This window comes from Nilaparvata lugens, chromosome 3 (assembly GCF_014356525.2).
Source record: "Nilaparvata lugens isolate BPH chromosome 3, ASM1435652v1, whole genome shotgun sequence".
Classification (NCBI taxonomy): Eukaryota; Metazoa; Arthropoda; class Insecta; order Hemiptera; family Delphacidae; genus Nilaparvata; species Nilaparvata lugens.
This window is the reverse complement of record NC_052506.1, coordinates 95903709-95917306: the sequence shown is the minus strand read 5'-3', so window position 1 is coordinate 95917306 and position 13598 is coordinate 95903709. Positions and strand designations below refer to the sequence as shown.

Genomic DNA, 13598 nt, shown 5'->3' with positions numbered 1-13598 from the left:
TTAATTTGTTTCAACCAGCCATCTTCTCTTTTCAGCTAATTTTTACTTTGCGTTTAATTTTTTTTAATTGCTTTTGATTTGTAAATAAAATGATTTGATTTAATACAATAGTAGTTCACTGTGTTACACTAAACTCCTAGGAAGATTCCAAGTCACTGAGATGAAGTAAGTGATTTTTCAAGATCTATAATAGTCATAGCCAACGGAGCTCGCCCGTTCAATCAAAGGCCCGATGATACTTATGTATTGTCGAATAGAAATGATTATAATAAAGAACTGAAAAAGAACCTCCAAATTGCAATAATTGGCATGTAAGATGTTGAGAAGATTATAAATTAGCAAGAAAGAGGCAAATGTTAATTTTACGAAACGACTGTTTGTTCACCCACACACGACGATAGTGTCACGCTATTCTAATAACGTAAACGTTAAATTTTGCCGTGTCGGCTCTGATTGATATCACAGGATATGCAAAGCAAGTAGAGTGTCGCCGGTTGAGCTCTAATGGGGGAACAGAGTTGCGAGAGGGGGAACAAAATAGCAGGAAAGATAGCAGAGCACAAAGGGAGCAACCAAGTTCAAACTTCGGCAGTTGAGCGCGCGGTCTAGGCTTCGATGGAGCTGCTAGTGCAAAAAAAGAGCTGTGCCGGTCTCCAGTTATTTCGGTGGAAACGTTTTTTGTTTATCGCACTGTAAAAAATAATAATCACTGTAATTATTTTGTGAAGGACACCGTTGTCGAAATGGAAACCGAAAATAATCTCCAAAAACGATCGGTTGTGGTTTTCTGTGTGCGTGAGTACAAAGTTCCAACACAAGAGTGCGCGAATGTATCCCCTCCACATATCTACTGACTCTATGCTTTCCTTGGCGCGTGCCGATTTGCCGATTCAGTTTCACAACATTCTTGGCATTCAAACAGGCAACGTGCTTTGTACTTTGTAGGTTAGGTTTTCTACATGCTGTCTCAAGCTCACGTGGATTGTAATAATTAATCATTCGTTTTTAGTGTGGTGATGGTGAATGGTGCACGACAAAAATGTCAACAACAAAAGCAGATAGTTCATCAAATAGTGGAGCTACAGGAGGTGTACAGCTACAAAAAAAGTTGGGTCTTTTGGACGGTGTAGCTATTATTGTTGGAATAATAGTTGGATCAGGAATTTTTGTTAGTCCCAAAGGTGTTTTAATTAGATCAGGGTCTGTGGGTTTAGGACTTGTGATATGGGTATTGTCCGGCGTTTTGTCTGTGGTCGGTGCACTTTGCTATGCTGAGCTTGGTAAGTAAAGAAAAACGTAATTTCCATTATTTTTGTCATACCGGTACCGAGACCGACTGTTATTATTTTGAGCATTCATGCCAGATTCAGATTTCCAACATTGTGAGTTCATTGATGTTACTGTATGTTTTCTAAAGAATACATTTAGTTAATTTATAAGCAGGTGTAAGTTTGCTAAAGTGATAGTAGCATAGTCGATGGCCCAGTGAGTAATGTGCAGACGTTATTGCATCATTCTTCCGTTCCGCACTGTTCTACTCTAAAAACTGATAAAACATTTTTTTGCGGTTTGAAATGGATAGGTATAATCTACATGTTGAGACAAATATTTACTGCAGGCTTTTTATTTAATGTTTATTATTTTTTTATGTTGTAAGGTACGGTAAGTATTTTTATCTGGCCCAAATTACTTGCCTATTTTAAATAACTATCCTACCTACTTTTTCAAATTAAGTTATATTTTTTTACAACTAGGTCAGATGAGACTCATAGTCATATATAGCCTAGTCAATCTAGAAATAGTTTTGTCTTACTCATTTTGGTAGGATAATCACCTTAAATTTGAATCTGTAAGGTAACGCTTACTTTCAGTTAAGTTCATGTACTTCTAGATAGTTCATACTCTGGTTTCTTGAAACTCTCTTGAAATCATGGTAGGCTAATCATAATTCACTCACCAGATCAAATAATTATTATACTATTCATGATTTTAAATTACATGAAAAATAGAAGATGACATTATTTCAACGATTACCGTACGGTAACAAATAAGTTACGTACTAATTACTTTCAATTTCTATTGAATTTGTCATGAATCACCTCATATCCTGAAAATTTGAGTAAATTCATTATAATCCAAATTATTAGTCACTCACATTATTTTTCTATGTATCATACTTTAAGAACGTGGGATACCTAGAAAACTTCTTACTCATAAAATTATAATCTAATATGTAGCCACATCTAATAACGAGAATAACCTAAATAACTCTACGATACTTGAAAAATTATTATTTTGCAATTCATTGTATGTATCTCAAAAGGGTTTACTCAAAGATACGGTAGTTTAACAATTACAAAAAAGAAGTATAGGCTACAGAGTATAAGGTGTGATGAGGTAGAAACCTTAACTTGATTTATTAACTCAAAAGAAATCCTGTATGAGTAATTCGATTGAACTCTATTAATACAGAAATCAACACCAACTTGAAACGTGTGATTATCGTTATTTTTGCTTGTCTAGAAAATGAGTAGGCTAACTTTAATATTTATTTGGCAACCTGATAAAATTCCTAATTTACAGGGTATTGTCGGTTCACAATAATTTGCTAATTAGAGGTTGCAGCGCATCAAAAAATCTATGCAAATTATTATCTCCGATATCATTTGCATAATTCATGAATAAATTGATTCTATGTAGGTTTGAGAATAATTTTCAAATTTCTTGAACATCATTGCGTCGTAATTTACTTGGCAAATATTGGACTTGAATAATATGATTGTTTTGCTTACGCTGGTTGTAATTTTTTTGTAGTCCACACGTGCCTATGGAATAAACAATGGAACTGGCGTACTTTCTATTTCATGAAATTTCTGCTATACAGTATATGATGACTCATCATTTTGCTTGTTTGGATTGAATAAAAATTTTGAATTTCAATCATCCCAATCTCCTCGTTTTTGGCATTAATCATCATTATTTGTATCTTTATCCAATTACATGTCAGCTGCACTAACTATTGAGACTCATTATTATCACTCCCTGTGGTTTGTAACCCATGTAGCCTAAACTAAGATTTTTATCGTTGAGGGTGATGCCCACATGAGCTCTAGGCTTGTGCGTGTAGGTAATGATACATATGATGAGATATGACTATAGTGAGGTCCACGTTATAATGGCAGTGGATAAAGATAGAAGAATAGCGATGCCGATTTTCTGAATTAATTATATTTCTACACTGTCAAAAACATAATTGGCATCGTTGTGGACCTAGAGAAGGATAGTACCACCGGCGTTGTCGAATGATAGACAAGGATAGCAAAACCAAAGTTGATCAAATACTGTCATTATAACGTGGACCTCACTATAACCTACAGCTTTAGGTGGGTTTCGAACCACCGAGAGTAATCTTAAAGTAATTTATATGAAATAATTTAGAACATTAGAAGCACATTCAAGACTCATCATAATTATTATCACCCTCAACAGAAGCATTAAGCATCACCCTCTACAGAAAAATATGATATGAAAGCATAGGAAACCCGATTGCTTGAGGTAAGCTCCACTGTATGTCATGATTTCTGAAATCACTTACCTGTGTTTCGGAAGAAGCCACCTAAATGTTGAGGTCCATTCCTTATCATCATTCATGGGTAGAGTAGATATCGTTGTCCAAACTTCAAACGCCATAAAATAAAAGAGTAATTTCCTATTATTTCCCACGCACAAGACTAGGGTTCATGTTGTAATCATCTCAAGGAAAAGAAACAATATTGAATGAAAAAGACTAAGAAATTGTCAAAAAAACCACTGATTTATTGATAATTTAAACTAAAACTGTTTTAGTTTATCAGAGATTGACAATGGTGTAATAACCGAAACCGGTCTTTCTAATTATCAATAAATCAGTGTTTTTTTTGACAATTTCTTAGTCTTTTTCATTCAATATGAATAATTACCACAATATCAACTTCTCAACTACACAAAAAGTGAAAAGAAACAAATTGGTTAGCCTCCCTAAAACTTAGGAATTATTTGGGCATCAACTGAAGCATAATTACAGTTAATCCACTGTTACAGTTTATAATCCACAGTTTACATTACAGTTATAATCCACTGCCAGCACTCAAGGTTTCTCTTTTGTTGCCAAGCAGAAGGAAAATTTTATTTTGCAGTACAGTTTTGCATGATGTATTAATTTATGAAATTTGTGTTTTATTCATAATGTTTGTAACTTATTTTCTTTTGCAAGTGAATCCCAATTATTGGGATTATTATAAAATCATCATCATCATCATCATCATCATTATTGGCACTACAGCCCATTTAGGGCCTTAGCCGTCACAGCCACATCCTTCCATCCCTCACGACATTCTGCTGTTCTTCCCCATCTTTTTACACCCAGTCTTCGTAAATCCTCCTCCTCATCGTCAACCCACCGCTTTCTTGGTTTTCCTTCTAGTCTTCTTCCTCCGGGTTTTCCTTCCAGCACCCTCCCTTCCGGCATTCTGTGCATATAACCAGCCCATCTCAGCCTCATACTTTCTACAACAGATAAAATACTAGTCTCCTCAAACAATCTTCCTAGCTCCTCGTTTGTTCTTATCCTCCATATTTAATTTTCCTTGATTGTTCCAAAAATTCTTCTTATTATAAAATTATAGTTCACGATTATTCATGATTTTCTATCTTTTCTTGAATAAGGGCTTAAGGATTCCCTTTATCTTGAATTGGATTCCTTGGTTTTTGGTTTGAATGAGTGGAAACTTGTGATCTCTATAGCAGTGAGTAGTACTTCAACCACTGTGACTATTGCATCAGCCCACAAAACAACCTTATAACTATATACTACATGTACTATGTAAAGAGTTGTACAATATATTATTAAAGCATGTTTGTATACTATAGATATAGAACAGAACTTGAAACTTGAACAGCACAGCTCTATGAAGAGAACTTGTTCAGTTCCCTGTCTCTTTTTCTATTCTTTCTCTGAGAAGTGAACTCTCCCCTCGAAGAATTTGCCTGCTGCTGGTCTATTGTTTAGATCTGCACATTGTATAGGACTATTATTTATATTATTCTTATCATGCACATATATATCCTCTTTACATTATATACCTAATGAACTTCTACTTTATACGAATACATACCTATATTCTGGCAATTGGCAGTTTTTACTCCTGATTTTATTCTAGAAGCACTGAGTACTTCTCAGTTCCATTGTTTCAAATCGCCCCTCTATTAGAGGGTGGTTGGAATGGATGGAGAAGAGGGGAAGATGCTATCTGAAGAATGTTTGCACGCTACAGTACTGAAGATCAAAAGTAGAATAAATCCGATTAGTTGAAATAACACAAATAAAAGTAATAGGTTATGCTTGACAATTATTTTTTGTTGCTGAAGATGATGTGCCCAATTTCTATGCTTCAGTTATGAGAGTTATAGGCTAATAGTGAGAGATAAATGCAGTATTTGATTGTTTTCAAACCACCGGGAGGTGATTTTGAAGCTCTTCATCAACTGATAGAGGAGCTAGCCTCAAACAGTCACCCTTCCAACGAGAGAACCTGGAGTGCGACGCTTATCTGACAGTTATTGTCAAGAATAACTCAAGAATTTACATTTCTATTTAAATTCATGCGCCTGCTACTCGCGTTGGACGATTGATGACCACTAGGAGCTGACTCCGGAAAATAATATCAATAATTCATGAGTTTAAGAATCACTCCCTGGTTGTGCAAAACCCACCCAAATTTGTAGGTTCACTCATTTTTTTCTCTCTCTCTCTCATCGTTCCCATTACCTACTCAGCAAAAAATCTAATTCTCAATTGTTGTGAAATGAACCAACGTTCTATATGATATCTTATGAATAGTGCCTCTGAAAAGTTGACTCACCAGTACCTCCATACTGACCTACAAGCTCAATAAAATTTGCTTGAAAAATTCCAACTTTCTCTTAAATCATTAAATTTCCATCTTTCTATAGCCTATTCATAATTCGTGTAATGATAAAAATGTTCAATTTATCCATATTTTTAGTGAATTGAGTATTGAGTAAAACATTTTCAGCTCGTTGCACAGAATATGATGTTATCCATATGTTGAAAGCGTAATAAAATTTCAAATACAAATTTGATACGGTAAGTAATTTAGTGTGACCGATTCAAAGTGGAACAATGCTTGAACATTAATTAATATTGCACCAACTGTGAATAATTATGATGACAAGTGATATTATTAACGAGCAGGTAGAATAAATCAAGCTTCTTCTGCACTGCACTGAGGTGTTAATGAAATTGACCTTGAAATACTTTACAGTTAGAAGTATCTGGTCACAACTTTGCAGTGTCTTGAGGCATTATAGTATAACTTACAATTCAGGCATGAGGTTGTTCTTGTTCATAGTCGCAAGTCTCGAACGGTTCACTAGAAATTGATAGTGGGGGTTAGCATACGAAACTTTATTTGTTTTCTCCAAATGTTTTCATAAAAAATAGTTGTATAGCTTGCAATAAATCGATTTTCTCAAAACATTCTCTAGTTGAAGATGAATTTAAAAAATACAAAACTAGTGTGAATACCATTGCATTTTCACTTGTTACTGTGAAAGTGAGTATCTACGGTGGTGAATTTTTGATTGGATCTTTGCAGCCGTCCGAAAATGCTCTCCTTAAGACCACTTTATAATAACTTCAATTACTAACCTTGATGAACTTTATACAACGTCCAATAATTGCACCCTTCATAGGGCTTACTCAGCTAGGCGGTATTCTTTCATCTTACTTGTTATGGCTGGGAAAATGGTTAGTCTTGTTTTATCTCAGCTATTACTGGGAAAAAGTTGGTTAGTGTTGTGTTAATGGATTTAGAAGTGGTCATTAAATGTTGTTAATGAAAGGCTGTACAATATGGTTGATGTCCTTATGAATTATCAAGTCCTCCTTATTCAACTACGTTCTTAGGGGAGAGATAGAGGCAATCTTTTATTGTAATGTTGGATTTCAAATTTTAGAATTACTGTCAGTGTCGCACTATGTTGCTTTTTGTTTCAATCTTTTTCAAACATGAATGTAAAAATCTGTCTTTATATTTTTTGTTTTTAATAGTCTTCATATACAAAATATTCAAGTATGCAATCAATGTAACTTCAGGCATCCAACACTTCCCAGTACAATAGAAAAATAAACCAGGACACATTTACTGTAAAATTAAGGCTATAAAAATACCTATAAGGCTAAAACGGCTATAAAAGGCCTTAAAAATATAGTCTATAAAACAAGATTCAAGAAATATTCCTGTCTTATCCTTAATATATAAAATCTAATTCTTCTCATGTCGTCTTGAACTCATTAAGTGGAGTAGTAAAAAAATTAGTAATATTTACATAATAATAATTGACCGAGCGAAGTGAGGTCTAAGATTCAAGTCTACGGTTTGGCATTTCACTTAATGTTCAAATGTTCATATGTTGCGCATTTACGGCAAAACGCGGTAATAGATTTTCATGAAATTTGACAGGTATGTTCCTTTTTTAATTGCGCGTCGACGTATATACACGGCTTTTGGAAATTTTGCATTTCAAGGATAATTATAAAAGGAAAAAGGAGCCTCCTTCATACGCATACGGTTTGGCATTGAATTGAATTGAATTTATTGTTTCACAATAAAAGACTTATGAGACTTATAAAACATATGTAAATGTACTAAATTTAAATAAAATCATATCTATGTTTAAACTATTTCACAAAATAATAGAAACTGTACTCACATGGACCTGTCGGTCTGTTCGTGAGTAAGAGTTCGCATAAATATATCGAAATTCAATTTACACAGATAACTTATCTATGATACAGAGAAGTAATATTACTAGTCTATTATAGATAGCTACCATATTTAATAGTATTGAATAATACAATATCAAAACTATTTAAATAAAAGATAAAAATACTTATTTAATTTTAATATTCGAGCTCAACTATCAACATTCGCACGGGAAGGGAAACACACACACACACACACACACACACACACACACACACACACACACACACACACACACACACACACACACACACAACGCACACACATGAGTGAATAAATTCCAAGGCGTTACACATACATTGATTTGATCAATCTACCACACTGATAGTCATTTAAAGATGCCAACCATTCATGTAGCACTTTCTTGTATTTTAGTACAGTATAAGAACCAGGATGACTTATATGGGGGGGAGCATTCCGTAGAATCATATTAATTACATAAGAGACATTTCTGTCGCAAACAGCTCGCGAATTTCTCTCTAAATTGGGATGCAGAAGAAGTCCGCTTCTAGTCCTATGTTCTTGTTGTGCTGGAATATTTAAGTTCATTTTATTCTTGAACGCATACATTAAGACAAATTTAACATAAAGCCTCTTAATAGTTAGAACATTAAAATAAACAAATAAACGTTCGGAAGAATATGTTCTTTCCAGGCCCAGTCCGGCTTTCATAATAGCTTTCTGAGTCACTGAAAGTTCTGCAATCTTAGTATCACACGCACCTCCCCAGACAATAATTCCATATGTAAGGATTGACTGCACAAGTGCGTGATACACTGTCCTCAATTCCTTAGTGTTAAGAATGCCCTTCAGTTTTTAAAAAACAAAAATCAATTTCCGTAATTTTTTTTTCAAGTAGAAAATGTGTGGATGCCAAGATAAATTATTATCAATGATTATACCCAGGTATTTGAACTCGTTGACCGATTCAATCACCTGGCAATCACAGTTATCATTACACACCTGACCACAAGAATGTAGTTTTAGCAGTAAATTATCCGGAGGGGCACGGTTTTTATGAAGGAATATTGGAAGAATTTTGGTCTTCTTCGCATTCATACTAAGAATGTTGTCGTCAAACCAATTTTTGAGTGTAATTAAGTCTCTGGATGCCTTCTCGTAGACTTCCATCCAGCTGTCTGCCTCAAAATAGACTGCAGTGTCATCAGCAAACAGTAGCATTCTACCCGATATATCAGATTTGATAATGTCATTGATGTATATAAGGAATAAGATTGGCCCAAGTGTGCTTCCTTGGACAACCCCAAAATCGATACTTCGCACCTCACTATTGACAGAATTTGTATTGTTGTTATTTATATTATTGCTATTAATTTCATTGTTACCACTATTGTTACTATAACTGAATGGACTATTTATGTTTACTATTTGTTTGCGACCCGACAAGTAGCTTCCGATCCAATCATGAGAAGTGCCAATTATCCCAATATTTTTCAATTTATTAAGCAATATTGCGCGATCGATAGAATCGAAAGCCTTTGCCAGGTCAACAAACAGCAAAAGAATATATTTGTTATTATTAATGCCTTTTCTCAAGTAGTCACTTAGTTGATAGAAGCAGTTGGAAGAGTTGCAGTCGTTCCTGAATCCAAACTGGCAATCAGATAATAATTTGTTCATTTTTAAATATTGAGACAGTTGGTTTTTGTAGCATTTTTCAATAACTTTTGAAAATACACTCAGTAAAGATATTGGACGGTAATTATTTTTATCTCCCTTATCACCTGACTTGTATAGAGGAATAACCTTAGCCAATTTGAAAATATTGGGGAAAATACCTGAATTGAAACTACAGTTAATAATATGACAAAGTGGAATAGTAATAAAATCTATGCCATTTTTCAACAAATAACCCGATACATCATCGCAGCCAGGAGCAGAACCTCCGCGCATTTCCGCCACACACTGTCTAACCTCCTGCTCTGACACTTCTCTTAAGATGAATTGCTGGACAGGAGGACAGACAGGGCGGACTGGAGCTGGTTTCTTTGCTTAATCTCATCAGCTAGCCTGGCTCCAACATTAGAAAAGTAAACGTTAAATTCATTTGCTATATCTACCGCAGACTTGGGATTGTTGTCGCTATTGTTACATTTTGTGTAATCATGAATAGGAAAAGAAGCAGTTTTGTTGCTAGACCCTGATATCTCGTTTATTGTTTTCCAAAAATTTTTGGGGTTATTTTTTGAATCTAATAGTTTCCTTTTGAAATCTTCTTTTTTGTTTTTTTTAACAATTTACTCAACATACTGTGATACTCATTACAATGAGATGCTGAATGAGACTGGGGTTGAAGGGCTGACTTTTAATTAATCTGCTTAATCTATTTCTTTTTTCTATGGATCTGATAAGCCCATTTGTGATCCATGGCTTTAATTTTTTAAATTTATTACTATTATTACATCTATTTATAGTTGTAGAGCAGGTCTGATGGAGCAGAGCTATAATCTCCATGAACTTCTCAGCACAAAAATTAGGATCCTGTGAAGAGATTACTTCATCCCATGACTGTTCGGCCAGAAGTTTAAAGAATTTTTCATTATCAAGTTTCTTGAATTTTTTGTTTTGAATATGAGAGCTATTGTTATTTTATTATGCTTTATGGTGATGCCTATTGCGTAGTGATCCGTGATATCGGATTTCAATACTGCTGGAAAAAGAGAATTAGTATCTGGGTGTCTAACAAATAAATGATCTATACATGAAGAAGAAAAGGAGTTTCCCTAGTTGGAGAATCAATGCAGCAAGCAAAGCCGGCTTCATAAAGCACGTCAAGATACCTGTTGCTTAGGCTGCTAGTTTGTTCATTGAGAATATCACAGTTGATGTCACCGACAATTACCTCTATCTTATTATTATTATTATTATCAGTACGATTGTATCTTTCTTCCAATCCATCGATAAAACCGGCCATGTCAACATCATGGCAGCGATAAACACAAAGTAAATTATAGCATTGGTTTTCTTTATCGCACTTCAAGTTGAGACAACGCAATCCCCCAACTTCCACCTCGTTACACGATGAAGACAACTCCGAATTTACGTATACTATTATACCATCGTTTTGGTTGTATTTAGTAGTAGTTTGATATGCCAAATATCCATCCAAACAATTTACATAATCATCCTCACACATCCATGTCTCGGTCAGCACGAGAACATCAAATTTGAAAGCTATACTATCAAGGAAAATCAAAAATTCTTCGTGGTTTTTATTGTAACTTCTAATATTCATGTGTAATATACTAAAACCATTCAACTCATTCACTCTTAGGAAATCACCATACACACAACAATCATCGAATACATTACAACTAGCATGCCTAAAATAAGTTAAATCATCTAGAACGTACATAGCTTGTATTCGCTAGTACCAAATTTCACTTAATGTTCAAATGTTCATGTGTTGCGCATTTACGGCAAAACGCGGTAATAGATTTTCATGAAATTTGACTGGTATGTTCCTTTTTTAATTGCGCGTCGACGTATATACACGGCTTTTGGAAATTTTGCATTTCAAGGATAATTATAAAAGGAAAAAGGAGCCTCCTTCATACGCCAATATTAGAGTAAAAATCAGACTATAGAATTATTCATCATAAATCAGTTGACAAGTGATTACACAGATGTGTGGAGAAGCCAGTCTATTGCTGTATTTCCATAAGGTCTATAGTTTCAATCAGGTACTTGTGGATGAGAATACTGCGTGAGGCTTACTGTTCACAGAACTACTACTAGTAATAATAATAATAATAGAAAAAGGTAGTGAATGCTTGTTTATAGTAACAATAATCTAGAATTCACAGAGTATGGAATAAATAGGTCCAACAGTTGTTTGTGATTTAGCGGTCTGTACTGAGTTTCACTTCAAACTACTGTATCAAAATTGGTTGAATGGGAATGGGAAGCAGCAGTGTTTTAATCTGAAGAATGCTGACAGTTTTAAGTGAATCTCATTATAGAGGTTCAACCCATCTTCCTGTGATTATTGAGAGTCCCACTACAGCTCACTACACTACACCAGAGAAAATAAAAGAATATTACACTTTCTCGGAGTACACTGTCTGAACTCATCTAAAAATTGTTAGGCTAACGTTATTTTCGTGATTCTTGTCCATGCAGAATATAGGCCTACTTGCAAGCGACTTATAAAGCCTTCATAGCAGTTGGAGCAGGTGCAAATAATTGAAGGCCCATTACTAAATGGTAGCAAGGAAATGGTTTTTGAGAAACTATAATTTGCGATCATAAAAATAAATTACTTTGAATGAAAGAGGCTCGTGACAAGAAAAAGAGTTGAATGGTAACCAGGCATGCTATTTCATCTTATATCATGAGGATAATATTGTTATACTATGTAGAATATCTGATCGAATATTCCATGCGTTTAAAAGTGGTTAGGTCGATTTTTCACTGTGAAATTCTTTTTTCAAAATCATTATTCAGGTGATATGTAGTAGCCCACACACTAGATATGTTTCCTAGATATGAATCTAGTCACGTCTCCTACTAAGTAAGCTGAGCTATGCTGATCTTTGAATTGAATGTCTGGGTAGCTTGAAGATTGAATGTCTTATGTGTGAGTAGCTTGATTTCACTTGTTGTTTAATATTTTGTTGATGATTAACTATACATTAGAGTAATATTGACCTCAGGCACCCCACATGTTTGAAAAGTGAAGCATTCTTTAGTTATGCAATTGATCGAGCTTTCAGAGTGATATCTTATCACTTATATTAGATAAGTGAATGCTTTCGGTTGGTAGAGCAATGAGTTCAACTACACTAATAATCTTCAAAATCTGTTCCTGTTTGTTTGAAAATTATTTGAAAATATTAAAATTATTTCTCTCCTTTTCCACACACAAGCTTTTTAGGGGTCATGTGGCATCAAATTCAGCGAAAATAAGTGTTTGTGACAGAATACAACAAACTGATTCGCTAGGTTTATCATAATATATAATACTTATACCGAGCTATCTTAGGTACCGACTTATCACTAGGTCATAGTATACATACAGTATGGAAACTTGGCTAGTACCCTGTCGCAAAAATCCGCCATCTTGTTAGGAAGCGCCGCATTGTATTTGTAATAGTATTGATGGTAGGTTCGGATCACTTTAATGATCCGGATCAGTTGATCTCGTTCACTGCTATGAGCCAATCAGAAGACCAGGATTGGAACTTCCCAAGGTCACGTGACTTGTCTAGTATTTGCGCCATGTAAAAAGCATAGGTTAGATGGCGTTTTATTGACAGTTTCCATTCTGTGATAAACCTATGCCTATGAATACCTATTCTGTGACTAGGTATTCCACTGATTATTGAATAGTTTTGTGCTGTTATTCATATACAATATTCACATGATTCTCTCATTATTCTCTTTTGTGAATAAACTTTTGTTTCATTTCATGGAATGTAATTAACAGGTCAAAACATATTTGGCAATATTTGTTCCATTTTCTTCATGGTTTTTAAAATTATTTCAAGCCTCAAATTCAGATTTTGGTTTCTATTTTTATAATTCTAAAAATATTTCCAAATACAAGGTTTGTCCAACAAGTAGTGATCCCCAACCCAGGGGTGCCCAGCCCCCCCAAGGGCAATGGCGCATGCCGCCCCCCCCCATCCAAGTGTAATGCCCCTCCAATCCAAGTGTAATGCCTCCCCCCCAAAGTATCCCAATTCCCAACCCTTTAGTTTTTAACATTAGCCAGTGTATGACAATAAAATTCACATCTTAAGGTGCGTA

The 13598-nt window shown here is 34.7% G+C and overlaps 1 protein-coding gene across 3 annotated transcripts in view; it reads left to right on the top strand.

The window, feature by feature from the left end:
• Positions 1-587: 587 nt before the first annotated feature.
• LOC111051694 (Y+L amino acid transporter 2-like) overlaps positions 588-13598 on the top strand; it is a 47557-nt gene continuing 34546 nt past the window's right edge. For 2 of the 3 annotated variants that reach the window (XM_039425163.1, XM_039425164.1), the window contains exon 1: positions 590-1280. In XM_039425163.1, coding sequence (XP_039281097.1) covers positions 1040-1280 — 241 coding nt within the window. In that variant the 5' untranslated portion in view covers positions 590-1039. Of the gene's footprint in view, positions 1281-13598 lie in introns of all 3 variants that reach the window. The other variant, XM_039425165.1, reaches the window with a different exon arrangement.